General features: G+C 43.2%; 1 protein-coding gene across 1 annotated transcript; it reads left to right on the top strand.

Annotated features, from left to right (window-relative positions):
- Positions 1 to 10,046: 10,046 nt before the first annotated feature.
- Positions 10,047 to 16,564, top strand: LOC126980820 (uncharacterized). The gene is made up of 2 exons (XM_050831098.1): positions 10,047 to 10,822; positions 14,238 to 16,564. Exon 2 carries the CDS (start codon positions 14,241 to 14,243, stop codon positions 15,936 to 15,938), a length of 1,698 nt encoding a protein of 565 aa, XP_050687055.1. The 5' UTR covers positions 10,047 to 10,822; positions 14,238 to 14,240; the 3' UTR covers positions 15,939 to 16,564.
- Positions 16,565 to 18,147: the final 1,583 nt, after the last annotated feature.

The following is an 18,147-nucleotide window of genomic DNA, read 5'->3' on the forward strand; positions in this document are numbered from 1 at the left end:
GAGACCAAAACTGTACCGCATATTCCAAGTGGGGTCTGACTAAACTATTGTAGAGCGGAAGTATTACATCTTTATTTTTGAATGAAAAGTTTCTTTTAATGAAGCCCAACATTCTGTTCGCTTTATTTGCTGCATCGATGCATTGATGTGAGAATTTGAGGTTTGATGCGATTTTAATCCCCAGGTCCTTAACGCATTGAACACATGTGAGTTTAACGCCGCGTATTTCGTAATCGAACTTCTTATTTTTTGTTCCAACTTGAAGGATCTGGCACTTGTCTACGTTAAAAGGCATCTCCCATTTATCCGACCAAGCTGAAATTTTGTGCAAATCCTCTTGGAGGCTTTGCCTGTCTTCGTCAGTGAGAACCGAGTTACCAATCTTTGTGTCGTCTGCAAATTTACTAATGCGATTATTGAGTCCAACATCCACGTCGTTGATGTAAATTATGAAGAGCACTGGGCCAAGAACCGAGCCCTGAGGGACGCCACAAGTGACCGGCGCCCACTCTGAGTTAAATCCGTCAATCACTACTCTTTGTTGTCTGTTACTCAACCAATTCGCGATCCATTGGTTTACTTGACCGTCAATGCCTATTTGCTTTAATTTATAAAGTAATTTATGATGTGGGACTTTATCAAACGCTTTATGGAAATCAAGATAGACTACGTCCACTGATTTGGTTACGTCATAAATTGAGAAGAGATCGTTGTATAAGGTCAGTAGGTTTGACAGGCAGGATCTTTTGTTACGGAAGCCATGTTGTGAATCCCCATTTAATGAGTGGCTTTCGAGGTAACTCACAATTTTGTCTCTAATTATGCTCTCGAGTAGCTTACCTACAATTGAAGTTAGACTAATGGGTCGGTAGTTACCTGGTATTTTTTTGTCTCCTTTCTTAAAAATCGGTGTCACGTTAGCCTTTTTCCAATCCGAACGGACGATGCCTTGTCGCAAGGACATATTGAATACGGTAGTGAGGGAGGAGAGTATTTCGCTCTTTGTTTCTTTAAGCATCCGGGACTTTTATTTGTTTTAAGTGAATGGAGGACTTCATCGGTTGTTATCTCAAAATTAGGCAATGCATGCTCGAGATTTACAATAGTACTGGTGTTGTTGGTAGCGAGAGGAAGACTGTTAGTATTAAACACCGAGGAAAAGTAATTGTTTAAGGGGTTTGCAATGTGTTGGCTGTCAGTCACTAGTGCACCGTCGCTGTTTGTTAAAGGTCCAATACCACTTTTGATCGCCTTTCTGTTGGTTATGTAACTGAAGAAAAATTTCGGATTATTTTTACAGTTGGCTGCAATATTTTCTTCATACCTACGCTTTGCCTGACATACTAGTCTTTTTACTCGTCGCCTGGCATCATTATAAAGTCTAATGTTTTCGGGCGTGCTTTGTTCTTTCTTTAACCTGTAAAACAATTTTCTCTCATTGACTGATTGTTTAATTTCGCTATTAAACCACGGTGGGCTTTTATTAGTGTTAATTCGCTTCTCGCACAAGGGGACGAATGTGTTCTGCTGAGTGAGTAAGTGATATTTAAGGCTTAGCCAGGCTTCCTCTACGTTGTCGTCATCTGATAGTTGTATTTCTGTTAGTTTTTGTCGGATTTCTACGAAGTTAGCTCTTTTGAAATTGGGCACCTTTACTTTATTTTCAGTCACTGATGATTGAGCTCTAATGTCGACGCGCACTAATTTATGATCGCAAGAACCGAGGTGTTCTCCTACCGTGACACTACTGACTAGGTTATCTTGGGTCGTTATAACAAGGTCGAGTATATTATTTTGTCGAGTTGGCTCAGAAACCATTTGGCTTAGATAATTTTCCTCTAGAAATTCGATCATTCTATGTGACTCGCCTTCTGTACCTGACAGTGTCGCCCAGTCGATATGGGGGAGGTTAAGTCTGCTAATATCAGTGAGTCGTTGTTATTAAGTGACTGCCTTAAGACGCTGTACATTTCAAGGTCGTCATCGAGTGATTGCCCGGGAGGTCTGTAGGTGACAGATATATTTAAATTGACTTTTGCAATGTTTACTCGCACGCACAAATGTTCAACGTTACTGTTTCTTGGTGTTTTGTCAGTGGGTTGCAAATAGCTTTTGACATAAAGGGCGACGCCACCGCCTCTACGGTTTACACGATCTTTGTTGAAGGGTCTGTAGCCATCTATGTTGTATTCGGAACTTAAATCAATATTTGTGGTGTCGATAAATGTTTCGGTTATAGCAATTATGTCAAAATTTTCTGTTAAAGCAAGACATCTCAGTTCATCAAATTTGTTTCTTAGGCTACGCGCATTGAAACTAAGGATTTTTAAGTTATCTAGAGGCTTGGTAATAGAGGTGGTGGTACTTGCGGGATCACGGTTACGGGTTTGTTGCGATGTACGGCGTCTATTTACACGGGCGGGGTGGAGGGACGTGGCCGTGACTCGTTTTTTGCTCGGATGACATGTGCTGCGTCGTTGAGGAGCCTTCCGAATCTGGCTACCCCGATGGGAGAAAGGTGCAATCCGTCCCTGTGGAAGAGCTCAAAATCCCTGTGGAAGAGAGAGAGAGAGAGAGAGAGAGAGAGAGAGAGAGAGAGAGAGAGAGAGAGAGAGAGAGAGAGAGAGAGAGATTTACATATATTTACATAGAAAATAAGACCACACAGACCCCATGGTCCAGACTAGGTGGTCTGTCTTAAACCTAAGTGATTCTACATAATCAGATGGCTCCAAAACGTTGCATTTCAACTCTAGTTAATATTAAGTTCAAGGAAGTGACGGTCGAGCTTGTTTTTAAAGGAGTCAATCGTGTTACACTGGACCACTGAAGGTGGGAACTTATTCCATTCTCGCACTACAACGTTGGTGAAGAAAATTTTGGTGCACTCTGAATTTACTTGTCTACATTTGAGTTTTATGCCACTGTTCCTCGTTCGCAAAGTGTCATCGATCATAAACAATTTTGATCTGTCTACATTAGTGAAACCATTAATCATTTTAAAACATTCGATCAGTTTTCCTCGGAGGCGACATTTTTCAAGAGAGAACATGTTAACGGTAGAAAGCCTTTCTTCGTAGGATTTACTGCGCAAGGAAGGGATCATATTTGTCGCCCGACGCTGAACACCTTCTAATTTAGCAATGTCCTTTGCATGGTGGGGAGACCAAAAGTGTACTGTATATTCCAAGTGGGGTCTGACTAAACTATTTTAGAGCGGAAGTATTACATATTTATTCTTGAATAAAAAGTTTTTAATGATGCCAAACATTCTGTTCACTTTATTTGCTGCATCGATGCATTGCTGTAAGAATTTGAGGTTTGATGCGATTTTGACCCCCAGGTCCTTAACGCATTGAACGCTTTTGAGTTTAACGCCGCGCATTTCGTAATCGAACCTCTTATTTCTTGTTCCAACTTGAAGGACCTGGCACTTATCTACGTTAAAGGCCATCTCTCATCTATCCGACCAAGCTGAGATTTTGTGCAAATCCTCTTGGAGGCTTTGCCTGTCTTCGTCAGTGAGAGCCGAGTTACCAATCTTTGTGTCGTCTGCAAATTTACTAATGCGATTATTGAGTCCAACATCCACATCGTTGATGTAAATAATGAAGAGCACTGGGCCAAGGACCGAGCCCTGAGGGACGCCACTAGTGACCGGCGCCCACTCTGAGTTAATTCCGTCAATCATCACTCTTTGTTGTCTGTTGCTCAACCAGTTCGCGATCCATTGGTGTACTTGACCGTCAATACCTAGTTGCTTTAATTTATAAAGTAATTTATGATGTGGGACTTTGACAAACGCTTTCTGGAAATCAAGATAGACTATGTCCAATGCTTTGGTTAGGTCATAAACTGAGAAGAGGTCATTATAAAAGGTCAATAGGTTTGATAGGGAAGATCTTTTGTTACGGACACCATGTTGTGAATCCCCATTTAATGAGTGGCTTTCAAGGTAACTCACAAGTTTGTCTCTAATTATGCTCTCAAGTAGCTTACCTTCAACTGAAGTTAGACTAATGGGCCTGTAATTACCTGGTACTTTTTTGTCTCCTATCTTAAAAATCGGTGCCACGTTAGCCTTTTTTCCAATCCGAAGGGACGATTCCTTGTCGCAAGGACATAATTGAATACGGCTGTGAGGGAGGAGAGTATTTCGCTCTCTGTTTGTTTAAGCAGTATAGGATATACTTTGTCAGGTCCGGGACTTTTATTTGTTTGTTTTGATTGATTGAGCTAATTTAAGGATCGACTCGATTGTTATTTCAAAGTTAGGCAATGCATGCTCGAGATTTACATTAGTACTGGTGTTGGTGGTAGTGGTGGGAAGACTATTAGTATTAAACACCGAGGAAAAGTAATTGTTTAAGAGGTTTGCAATGTGTTGGCTGTCAGTCACTAGTGCACCGTCACTGTTTGTTAAAGGTCCAATTCCACTTCTGATCGCCTATCTCTTGTGTATGTAACTGAAGAAGGATTTCGAATTATTTTCACAGTTGGCTGAAATGTTTTTTTCATATCTACGCTTTGCCTGACATACTAATCTTTATACTCGTCGCCTGGCATCATGATAAAGTCAAATGTTTTCGGGCGTGTTTTGTTCTTTTGTAATGTGTATATTATAATGTACATGTGAATATGTGACTGTATGTCGCAACACCATGGCAAAGCCGCGCCACAGGATGTTTACTAACACGTAGGTGCTAGGTTGTGCTAAGGAGGTGCTCCTTGCCGTGGGAACGGTGCTGAGTTGTTGACAATCCTGGGCACCAGATTGTTCCTGCAGCCACCACTGAAGCCGGCAGAAGACAGTGGGCGGCGGGCCGAGCAGATCACTGCTCGGGGTGTGCGTACGACTGCTCACGTAAACTGTAAACTTTGTGTAAAACTGTTAATATAGTTAAAAATACAGTTCACCTTTCAATAACCCTGTGAGAGAGAGAACTAAAGTGAACTAAAGTGAACTTATAACGGCTACCGCTCGGCCACACCTCACTTAAGTAAAGGCTATTGTGTTATCTCACCTACTACAATCAACTTGTGAAGCAGGCCACGGTAACACCGGCCCTGTGACGAGTGAGATAACAGTTCGCACCTTAAACTTAACACTTAACACCAACTACTTTAAAAAGTAAAAACACTTAAAAATGGTTAACACTTTCTTTAGTCTGTAAAACATTTTTCACTATTAAACCAAGGTGGGCTTTTATGAATGTTACTTCGCTTCTCACACAGAGGGACGAATGTGTTCTGCTGAGTGAATAAATGATTTTTAAAGCTTAGCCAGGCTTCCTCTACATTGCCGTCATTTGATAGTTGTATTTCTGTTAGTTTTTGTCGGATTTCTACGAAGTTAGCTCTTTTGAAATTGGGCACGTTTACTTTATTTTCAGTCACTGATGTTTGAGCTCTAATGTCGACGCGCTTTCATTTATGATCGCAAGAACCGAGGTGTTCTCCTACCGTGGCATTACTGACTAGGTTATCTTGGGTCGTTATAACAAGGTCTAGTATGTTATTTTGTCGAGTTGGTTCAGAAACCATTTGGCTTAGATAATATGGTAATATGGTAAAAAAAAATATATATATATATATATATCACACTTTTCTATTCCGCTGTAATAGTAATATTAGAATAATTACATAATAATTTGTGTGGTTTCTCTAATGATCAACACACAACATATAATAAAACTACTAATTTTGATAAGCATACAACATGGGTGCCAACTTTTCAAACTTTGAAGGGCCGTATCTCAAAACATGATTTTTTGACATATAGAAATATTTATAAAATCAACCATTATACATATTAGCTTGAAAAATGGTGTACTTATTGATAGAGAATGGTGTAATGTTTTGTCAGACCAATTTCTCCCTAAAGTAAACAGAAAGCCTGTTAAGAGGCGAAATAACAGCTTGGCATGCTATCATGATGACGTCATGTAATGCAACCATGACATCTCATGACGTATGGGGAAATTTGCAAAACCCAATTTGTACGTTTATTTAGATAACATTTAAGCATTTCACATGCCAAAGCAAATTTCAAAAAATGAAAAATAAGGCCTGCCTGACATTTTGAATGCAACTATATACATGATGTCATGTAGTCATGAAGCCATTACTCTATCAGATTCATATGAATATACGTTGAAGAAAACCGGGTTTTCATTAAAGTCTGAAAGTTGCAAGTCTTAACTCCTAAAACTTTTGTTTTATTCTCGCCCAAAGAATCCCCTTAAGTGATTACCTTAAAACGTTGTACATTTCAAGATCGTCATTGAGTTATTGACCCGGAGGCCTGTAGGTGACATATATATTTAAATTGACTTTTACAATGTTTACTCGCACGCACAAATGTTCAACGTTACTGTCTCTCGGTGTTCTGTCAGTGGGTTGCAAATAGCTTTTGACAAAAAGGGCGACGCCACCGCCTCTACGGTTTACACAATCTTTGTTGAAGAGTCTGTAGCCATCTATGTTGTATTGTGTACTTAAATCAATATTTGTGGTCTCGATAAAGGTTTCGGTTATAGTAATTACGTCAAAATTTTATGTCTGAGCAAGACATCTCAGTTCATCAAACTTGTTTCTTAGGCTACGCGCATTGAAACTAAGGACTTTTAAGTTATCTTGAGGCTTGGTAATAGAGGTGGTGGTACTTGCAGGTTCATGGTTACGCGTTTGTTGCGATGCATGGCGTCTATTTACACGAGAGAGAGAGAGAGAGAGAGAGAGAGAGAGAGAGAGAGAGAGAGAGAGAGAGAGAGAGAGAGAGAGAGAGAGAGAGAGAGAGAGAATTTACATTGAAATTCAGATCACATAGACCCTATGGTCCAGACGAGGTGGTCGAATCTACATTACTCATATAGCTCCAAAACTTTGCACTTCTACTTTAGTTAATATTATGTTAAAGGAAGTGTAGTTCAAACTTGTTTTTAAAGGAGTCAGTCGTGTTACACTAGACAACTGAAGGTGAGAGTTTATTCCATTCTCGCACTAGTTGGTGATGAAAAATTTGGTGCAGTCTAACTTTACTTCTTTACATCTAAGTTTTGTCCTATTATTTCTCGTTCGCAAAGTGTCAACGATCATAAACAATTTTGATATGCCCACATTCGTGAAGCCATTAAGTATTTTAAAACATTCGATCAGTTTTCCTCGGAGGCGACGTTTCTCAAGAGAGAACAAGTTAAGGGTTAAGTGCCTTTCATCGTAGGGAAAGAATCATTTTTGTTGCCCGACGTTGAACACCTAATTTAGCAATATCCATTGCATGGTGGGGAGACCAAAGCGCGTATTCCAAGTGTGGTCTGACTAAACTATTGTAAAGCGGAAGAGAGAGATAAGGAGAGGTAAGGAAAACAAAACACTTTTGTGGCAGATATTATTAGATAGTCAATGCTACGTTTTCTAAAAAAATGTTCTTGCAACAGAAGTAATTCAGTTATTGTTAGAAAAAGAGTCACAAGAAGGTGATTCAGTGTAATAACATACTATTATTATATATCCCTTTGTCTTGTATTGCAATTCACAATAAACTATACACTTCATATACGCCAAAAATTACTGATTTTACTTTAGATACATTTGTTATAGTAGTTGTAGTTATATCAATGTATTATTATTATTATATGTCACCATGGATTAGGAATGCAAGTATCAGTGGAAAAAACCCACTTCTGATTGATCACGCCACCGTTTGTAGGAATGTCACTTGTCAGTGTTGATCGTACGATCGTCTCAGTATGTGTAATAAGCATTTCGTCAACTTAAAGATCACCTTGACGTACGTGACCGGTCGTCACTTCATTACTTTTCAAGGCTCTCATCTTCACTCCTTCCCGAGAGCCCGACTCATTCAGACCTAAAAGTCTCGGCTCTCTCCAACGCCCCTGTACTTAGGTTAAGAATATATTCACCTAAAAAGCAGCGGAGTGTTTTCCTTCACGCCTGTTCATCCCCTCAAGACCCATCCCAGCTACACGCAACCAGACCGGCAGCCGTTACATAATTGGTGATCAGCGGTGCTCCCCGTGCCAAGCCGTCGCTACCTCTTGTTCTACAGCGCTACAAGCCACAAGAACTCACCGAAAAGGGGGAAGGCGTTACGCAAGACGAGGGCAGGAGTCACAGGCCAGCCGTCCGCGGCACCTCACCGGGCACAGCTACAAGCTCTCTACAGGCCCAGCTACAAGCTCTCTACAGGCGTCAGCTACAAGCTCTCTACAGGCGTCAAGCCACACGCCAACTACAATCGTCAGGCTACCAGCTCACTGCAAGCCACCTACTACGCAAAGGAAGGAGTCACGCCCACGGGCTAGCCGCCCGCGGCCGCCCGCCAACCGAAGCCTCAACAACGGCAACACCGCCGCTGCCGGGAGCCCCGCCCAAACCTCTTACGGCAAACAATCAAACAGGGCAAGCTCGGACATCTACCGGTGACTACAAGAAATTCCCACTTCAGGCACCTATACAAAAGGTTATATCCACAGGCCGCCAAATCTCCACACACTGCTCCATAACACTCAAAGTACGAAGAGCACGCAGCCGTCCTACGTCTGGCAAGGAGTTCCGGGCGCCGCCATCCCGTCTCGCGGAAGGACGCCCTCAACACCCAAGCAGCCATCAATCAACAATCAACGTACACCAGCCGCCATCCAGGGAGTCCTACACGACTCCGGGATCCTGGTAACCTTGAGGCCGACGCCCTGCTCGTCGCCAGTACTCCAATATCATCTAAAAGTCCCGGTATTGTTCCTTTATACTATTTTTTCAGAAGTGCTGAGTCAGCTAATTGCGATTTCTTTCAAAAAGAACGCACGACTCTGATAATTCTGTATATCTGACACTCTTACTCATACATTTATGTACGCGTATGCAATCGTCAGCGTACAATAATGATCAATCTCCGGATTATTGTATAAATTACATTTGAGTCTGCCATACGCAAATCAACTTCCTTTAGTTTAACCTACACCTCGTTTTCTTCTCGCCCACCGGAAGAAAACCGCCCTTTCAAGGCAAACTCACTTATTACTTACTTATTACCTCCAAATCTTGTTACTTCTAAACCATCTAACAGTTACTACCTTTAACATTCTATTACGTCTAACATACTACTCGCTAACCATCACCTCTTGTTTTTAGGGGTACTGTGCAAATATTAATTCAGACGCGTTCCGTATTTATTTACAGCTAATAAACCATGATAAAATATTATCGCGGAGTTTAGACCAGTTATGAACAAAAAGACACTCACTAAGATCGGTGACGTCTTTAAGCGAGAGCGTCAGTTGTCACAATCCTCGGGAGAAGAGGAAGTGGAACACGATACAAGCGCCGATGAGCTTAATAATTTAGTATTACGTTCGGGCACTCATTATTCATCAATTCCAGAACGCAGGGATCATTCACCACCGAGTTCGTCAGGATACTTACAACCCACTCAACCAAACCCGAACATGCCTACCGATCATCCTGTAGCCCCTCCTCCAATTCCTCCTGCCCCGGGCACCTCTAACTTGGCACTACCACCACCGATTCGAGTCATTCCAACTCACACCAGTATCAGACAGCTTGCCGGCAGTGAGTCAGACTATACGGTGAGACAGTTCCTAGATCTATGTGAGTCTGCCATCGTAAATTCCTCCATTACTGAAGATCATGACAAAATTGCGTTCATTCGGTCCCGGTTACTACCAGGTTCTCGGGCACTGAAATTGATGCAGTCCTCGGCGTTCGCATCGAGGGACATTAGAGTAAACTATGAGATCATTAAGAAGAATTTTATAGATTTTTTTTGGGGGGGTAGTAAACCAAGCATCGTTAGACAGATAGCCCACACGGTAGACTCCCTCCAAAAGAATTCCTCAACAAAGCCGATTTGGGACGCCATGACTGAGGCAAATCAACTGGCAGTTGACTGTGTCAAAAGTCTAGAGGACGCGCAATGGATGCCACATGGCAGTATGCAAAAACAACAGGCGAAGACCTTCTTGGAGTTTTTTTATTTTATTTATTTCACATTTCAGAAAAGAACCGCCGTTCTGCCCTTCCCTTGACCTTCAAACCAGGTGGGAAGTTGTTTGACTTCGTCTCAGAGTTAGAAGTCAAGGTTCAAGAACACACTCACAATTAGCCACTAGCAGCAGCCGCCGCATTGCAGGCACAAAGTAAGGCATCTCTCACCTGTAGGTTTTGCAAACAGTCAGGACGTTCCGAGAGTACAAGCAACTCTAAACGTAGGGACTCAACGCACTCTACACAGGGATCTGATAGGAAATCAGGGGGATACAGAGGCAGCCATCACTCATCACACAGGACCCCTAGGCCAAACCATCAGCGGAAGACTGCCTTTTGCCATGTCCACGGGAATTGTTTTCATGATACAGACAGTTGCTATACAATACAAAAGGCCAGGGAGGAACAGGAGAACAAATCCCAGGCAGACAGTAAAACAAACCCCTCCACTTCTCAAAATAAAAAGGCATGACTACGTGACAGCCACAAGGCATACATCCAAGTATCCCAAAAGGACGATAATGATTGGGAGCAACTTGACTCAGTCATTGCCGCCTTGGGACGGACAAGCATAATTGCCCTACCCTGCAAAGTGGACAAAACTTCACTCACCTTAGCGGTAGACACAGGTGCGACAGTCAACGTAATCTCAGATTCCGCTTACAGGTCACTGACACGACAGGCGAGAGGGGGAAAGTGGCCGCTACAAGAGAACGACCTGAATGTGATAGGCGTGACAGGCACCGCGTTGGGAATCCTAGGGCGAGTAACTCTAACAGTCAGCCTACATGAAAAGGTATGTCCCTTTCGAGATTTCTTTTATGTAACTAACAGGTTTGCTTTACCCGAAGATGGGATCTTAGGATTGAACGCCATGAAAGACCTACACATAACCATAAACCCTGAAAGCAACGCGATCGTGTATCAAGGACGACGCATACAGGGGATGGTAAATCCGTCGCCTATGTCACCTGTAGTCCCGCCCTCAGAAGGGGAAAATGACCAATCCACCACAGACTCAGGGTCTACCACCGCCCAAGTGCCACTTTTTACGGTCAAACCACACGAAAACGTTACAGACTTGTGGCGGACGGTAACGGCAGTGGTAGAAGGACCTCAAATAGTCCTGGATCGTGCTGCAAAAATTATTAAAATCAGAATACCTAACGCCCCGACGGGCAGTGACGTGTGCATTGAATGCGCACCACACATACACCGGGTGACGGTGGAGGTAACTCGTGACAGTCAAGGAGGGAGGTATAGCAGAGGCATTGGTAATAAACACGTCAGGATCCCCTGTATCTTTAAAATACGGTGTTAGATTATGCCAGTGTCTAGTTTATGGGAAAAATGTAGCCTCGGAACCAGCTGAATACCCTTCAGCCCAAGTCTCAGGCATAACCTCGGCATGTCAGGATACTCACAAACAAGACACAGCTAATTTAGAGGCGTTCCTAAAAGTTGCACACTATTCCGAAATTAAGCCTACCTTAGTCCAAGTGCTGGAACAATATAGGGGGGCGCTAGCTCTGCCGGGCGAGCCGCTTGAAGTTACGCAGTGTGCTGAACACCACATTAAGTTAAAACCCAATATCAATCCTATATATATAAATGCATACAAACTCCCCCACAGTCAAAGAGAAGTAGTATAGCAGCTTATATCTGATATGTTAGAACAAGGTGTCATCAAGGAATCGAACTCACCGTGGAATTCACCCTTGTTTCTGGTTCCAAAGAAAGACGGTTCTTACCGTCCTGTGATAGGTTTCCGGCGTGTAAACAACGCGACCGTGGATGACCATTTTCCTCTTCCCGTTCTGAGAGATCTTCTGATGTGTCTCGGTAGAGGAAATAAAGTCTTTACGAGTCTAGACCTGGTCAGTGGCTACTGGCAACTGCCTATGGCCCCGAGTCCCGTGAAATAACGGCTTTCAGCACGCCTCATGGCCACTATGAGTGGACGAGGATGCCGTTCGGCCTCAAAGGAGCTCCCTTGACCTTCCAAAGGACAATGAATAGTATTTTTGGGGACCTGCTGGGCAACTCTGTCTATGTGTATTTAGACGACATCATCATAGCGAGTAAAGACGTGCATGCACACATGGAAACACTAAAAGCAGTCCTACACAGACTTCAAGAGGTGGGGTTAAAGCTCAGACTCACCAAATGTGAATTCTTAAAGCCTCGGATCAAGTTCTTGGGGCATGTCGTGGACGAATTCGGCATCCACACAGTGGACGACAAAATAAAAGCCATTGCCGAGTTCCCTCAACCAAAGTCTACAGACAATGTACGGTCTTTCTTGGGAGTCGCAGGTTACTACAGGCCTTTTATAAAGGACTTCGCAGCACGCGCGAGTCCCCTAACCCACCTATCAAAGAAAGACGTACCATTTCAGTGGCTTCCAGCTCAACAAACGAGCTTTGAGGATTTAAAGAAAGCGCTTACGCAGGCTCCGGTCCTTGTCTTTCCGGATTTCAAGGATCCCTTTCAGCTTTGTACCGACGCTTCGGCTAGTGAACTAGGAGCCGCTCTGATGCAAACAGATAAGTCCGGCAAAAAGCATATGATAGCGTTCGCCAGTCGAGTACTAACCGCTCCGGAAAAGAACTATTCTGTTACCCACCTATAGGCTCTTGCCATTGTGTGGGCTCTGAAGCATTTTCGTGACATAGTGATGGGGTACATAATTGTGGTGTACACAGACCACGCGGCCATAACTGATCTTTTCAAGGGAAAAAACCTACACGGTCGTCTGGCAAAATGGTCCTTAACGATCCAAGCATACAATCCGGAAATAAAATATATCACCGGGAAAACAAATGTGGTCGCAGATGCCTTATCACGAAATATTCCAATAGGTGCGATTACCACCCCAGAGGTCATCCACAACTTCACTTCAAATGAGCTACACACTGCTCAGCGAGACCACCCAGTGTGGAAGAGGGTAATTTACGCCTTAGAGTCGGGAGACGAAACAAACCTTCCTGAATTGCCAGTTCCCTTTTCACAATTCTTCCTATCAGAGGACAACCTCCTTTGTAGGTCATGGCCAACCAAACCTGTACCTATAGAACAACTGGTCATCCCGGACAAATACGTCCCCGTGACGCTTAAGCTGGTCCATGACACACCCATTGCGGGTCACCCAGGAAGGGACAAGACACTGTCTGTCACCAGACATAAATACTACTGGCCCACATTATGGGTTGATGTAGAAAAATATGTCGCACAATGCGTCGTTTGTGCTAAGCACAAGGGGTCCGTGAAAGGGCCAGCACCTACGTTGCAATACCCAGTACCAGAGGCGCCATGGGATGTTGTAAATATAGACTTATTACAGCTCCCCCAGAGCCAACATGGTTCGCGCTACTTATTAGTGTGAGTCGACCAGTTCTCTAGGTTCCTAGTTCTAGCGCCTCTCAAGGACAAGACAGCCACACGCGTGGCACATGCCCTTGTGACTCACGTGTTGTGTCCCCATTCGTCTCCTCGAATTCTTTTGAGTGACAATGGCACCGAGTTTAGGAACTCAGTATTGAGCGAAATATGCGTTCAGTTTAACATCACGCAATCCTTCATCACAGCTTACCACCCAGCTGCTCATGGGTTGGCGGAGAGGGCAAATCGGAAAATCTTACAGGTCCTCAGACCTATCGTGAATGATCTCCACGATAACTGGGAAGATTGGCTACCACAAATAGCCGCTTCCATAAATACGTCGGTAAACGACTCTACGGGAAAATCTCCCTACTACATCTTATATGGGGTGGAAAAACGTCTTCCGTACGACCTCCTAACAAAACCACACCAACCTTTATATAACTTTGATAAGTACGCGCAACAGCAGAGGCATATTTTTTCTAAAATACACTCAGAGGTGAGGAGTAAGTTAAAAGCTACAAAGGCTGAAATGATGCCAAACCAACACAAAAGGGCCGTCCCGGTGGAAATAAAAGAAGGTGACACAGTAATGATTAAGCAAGCGGAAAGGAGTTAAAAACTGGGGGCTAAGTTTGTGGGTCCTTACCGAGTTGTTCGGAATATCAGGGGAAATAGTTCACAGTGATCGTCTAAAAGTAATTTCCTCACCCTTGGACCTTGACATTGGTAATTCCCCTTCAGGGTCAAATGTTCAACAAGATAATACCCCCACCCATAGCTATAACTTGAGACCACGGGTTTAAAAACTTCATTCCCACCACTTTCAGATCATGATGTTGCGTTGTCCGATCATCTTGTTGTACCTCGGCTACTTACTTGCAACAACACCCATCCACCTGAAGCCTGGCGCCCTCACGGCACACATAGGGGAGGTCTTCCTCACAGAAGATGTGCTTCTTGTGAGATACCCATATACTTCTTTGACCAACACCACAGACACAGTCAGGATAGTCTCAGAAAAACTACTCGGCATGGCAGACACCATACGGGCAACCAGGACTAGGGAGTCAAAGGCACCTTCAAGTACTCACTCTCTGGATCTTTTTCAACTACTGGAGGATAGGATTCTGTTCTTACTGGGAATGGTAGATGACGTAGACAAGGACTATAGCTTTCACTCAGTTCACTCTCGGGTAAAGAGGGGGCTGCTCAACATCGTTGGGTCCGCCTCAAAGTTCCTATTCGGTACGGCAACCGACGAGGACGGGCGCGATTTGCGAGACCACTACAATCGTGTACTTTCCTTTGCTGCCCAGAATCGCAGAGTAATCAACACCAATTGTAAAAAACTTGCGCGATTGCATACTCACATTGAGGAACTGCTAGAGCAAACGAATAAGATGGCAGAAGTTTTCAACATAGTTGCCAAGCAGATAGACCAGGTAAAACAGTTTCTCCTTCTAGATCAGGCCTTGCATGTACTGGAAAACGTCATTGAATCTGTCACAACGGCGGATCAGCAGGTTATTAGCAACATGGTAGATGCGGCGCACGGTAGAGTCACACCTGCCTTGTTTCCTCTACACGATTTCATAATGACTATCCATATCGGGTATCAAAATTATAGTCTCAAGCCATTGTACAACCCAGACATGAGTCAGTATTTTTACCCTTTGATTGAGTCCAGCCTCACGCCCGATGCCATAATTATTCATGTTCCGTTCCAGACGGCAGATGTGTTTGAGGCACATGAAATTGTTCCATTCCCCTTCTCCGCTAAGGACAGTGTGTTGACCCTAGACACGACCCCGTCTCTTGTCTTAATTGCAAAGGATTTCACTCTGTATTCTACGGGAAGCTACTCACTATTGAAATATTGCAAGGAGACGGTCTTCAAGCGATTCTATTGCTCTGCATCTCTTTTTGCCTTCCTACCTGTTCGGGGAGGAGTGTGTGAGATCGCCCTCACCCGGGTGAACGCGTCTGACGCTCTTTCCCTGTGCCCTTACAAGCAACTACCCCCAACACCAGTTTTTCATAAGAAATTTCATGGTTTACATTATTTCTACTTTCCTCAGTCCTTCTATGTATCAGTAATCTGCCCGGAGGGTACCACTTATCAACAGGTAATTGGTCACTATGCCATAGCGGAAGCATGCTATATCCGCTCCACTAACATAACAACGTACCCATCACGGATCCGTTTGGTTTTCACTGCCAATATTTCCCATCGAGTGTTTCCTCTGCGGTCTCTCGATAACATTCACTTCTCCAGCATCTCTTATGTGACAAATTCTCTTAATTCATTGTCTTTTGCAAACGAAACAGAGTTTGCAGAAACCCTGGAGGAAACGCTGCCTGAATACTTGCACCTCACCTACTTGTACCCTGGAATTTTTGTGCCGATGGTTCTGATGTTCGTCAGTCTCGTCGTCGTGTGCTACCTTCTTAGGAGGAACTCTGTCCTGCACGATTATTTGATTGTTCAGATGAGGCGACAGGATGCAAGGAAGTCACAGGCAAGGTAGTTTTTTTTTTCACGCAAGTAAAATGGAAGTAAACTGGTATTCCCTTGCACCTGTATCTTGACATTGTACTGTGTTTCCCTCCTATATATTATTTTTAGGAGCTAGATGAGCATTTCATGTTCTGCAACTATGCCAGTTGATAACTACATATACTTGTGTACTTATGTTTATCCTTTGAGAGATTTTTTATGAATTATATCACACACGCTGTGTTTTACCTCTCATTATTTATGTCATTACTAAACAAATATTCTTGCGTAGCCATTGTTTTAATGTAATTGTGCCATAAGCAGTCTGCTCAACAAGATCACACTATGTATTGTAAACTACTAGTTAGATTTTTTGGAAGTCACGAGGTCGCGATCACTGGTAGGTGACCGAGCAGTGTTATAGTAGTTGTAGTTATATCAATGTATTATTATTATTATATGTCACCATGGATTAGGAATGCAAGTATCAGTGGAAAAACCCCACTTCTGATTGATCACGCCACCGTTTGTAGGAATGTCACTTGTCAGTGTTGATCGTACGATCGTCTCAGTGTGTGTAATAAGCATTTCGTCAACTTAAAGATCACCTTGACGTACGTAAACGGTCGTCACTTCATTACTTTTCAAGCCTCTCGTCTTCACTCCTTCCCGAGAGCCCGACTGACACACAACGACAGTCGCTCTCGCTCCGTCGCTTCTGTACACATAGCTACGAATATAATTCGCCTTAAGGAAGCTGAAGTCTTAATCAACGCCCTTTAAACGCCCCCGACAAGCCCGTTACAATTTCTCTAGTTGCTACGACTTGAATTCTTTCAAGAGAAGGGTATCAGGCCATTTTAATCTCCTCCTTGTTTTGTTTCGGCCACCTTTTATTTAGAAGTTTTTAGACATGCAGCAGAATTACGGGCTTTTTTAAATATTGTTTACTATTTTATTATATTATTTTAATATACTGTATTAAATGCCTTATTGTTTTAAAAATATTTGTATAGTATTCTACGTACTATTTTAATCTTTTCATCTTGTTTTGTCTCCTTTTATATTGTCTACTTTTATGATTTTATGACGTAGGCTCTATGTAAACAGGACAACATATAGTCTGCTGCAACTATCAGTAATGTGTGTCCAATTAGTGTGTGTGTGTGTGTGTGTGTGTGTGTGTGTGCGCAACTATTTGCTATCTGTTTGGAAAATAAACATATTTTTCCTCAAAGGTCTGAGGAAGACTACATTGTTCAGCCTTCGATCCGATAAATACTTATAAGCAAACATGAGATTTCGTTCCAACGACTTTGTTGTGGGGCGCACCGTCCTTCCCTTCGATCTTCGTCGCTAAGGACTTGGGGCGCATCGTCACTGGGGCCTAAGTGACTGTAAACCGTTACAGGACTTTCAGGAATGGAGGAAGAAAGTAAAAAATGCCATACTTACAGCCGAGGCTAGTGTAACCACAGAAAGATACCGACAAAACTTCCTTTTGGAACAAAACTGCGGTCAAACCCTACTTAGAGTTCGCCTGGGCAGAGGTCCAAGAAGCTGTAAAACTGGCTCAAGTCGACATCAGTCACCACTTACGACGATCTGGTAAACACCTCAAGCGCTGGAGGAATTCAAACGTCAAAAGATCGGAACTCAATCATGTTGCACATTATCAGATAAGGATGAGACAGCCCTATGATATGCACAAATATTTCTTTGATATGTGCCTTAGTGCATCGCCCTGCATTCTCGGAGAGAAATATCTCCTCCCATTGTAAAGTCAGGTGCAAGTGTTCAGAAGGATGGTAAACTGTACACAGTATAAACTGCCAATGTTACCAGTGTCATCATTTTCCTTTCTTCTCAGAAAAGTGGCTGGCCACCTCATAAGAACTGTCCTGACCCTAGGTGTAAAGTGGCAGAAGTACATTTTCTAAACCTTTTCACTGAACAACCCAGTTTCACTCCATCGTTTGTTGATCCTTTCAAACCCCTCCAGACCAAGGTACTGTCTCCCTCAACAACTCTGGGGAGCGCCCTCTCCAGCTTATGCCGGATACTGCCTCTATGATCAGAAATCATGATTCTTGAAATCTGCACTGATAACGAGTAGAACATTGAATATACTGTGGAGAAGGTATACCTCATATAATATCTTGTGCTAACTTCCACAGTCGTACCTCTGGCTAAGTCAACTTAATTAGTTATATTGTTGTCAGGGGAATATACATTTCTGA

The sequence above is a fragment of the Eriocheir sinensis genome, chromosome 45 (genome assembly GCF_024679095.1).
Source record: "Eriocheir sinensis breed Jianghai 21 chromosome 45, ASM2467909v1, whole genome shotgun sequence".
NCBI lineage: Eukaryota > Metazoa > Arthropoda > Malacostraca > Decapoda > Varunidae > Eriocheir > Eriocheir sinensis.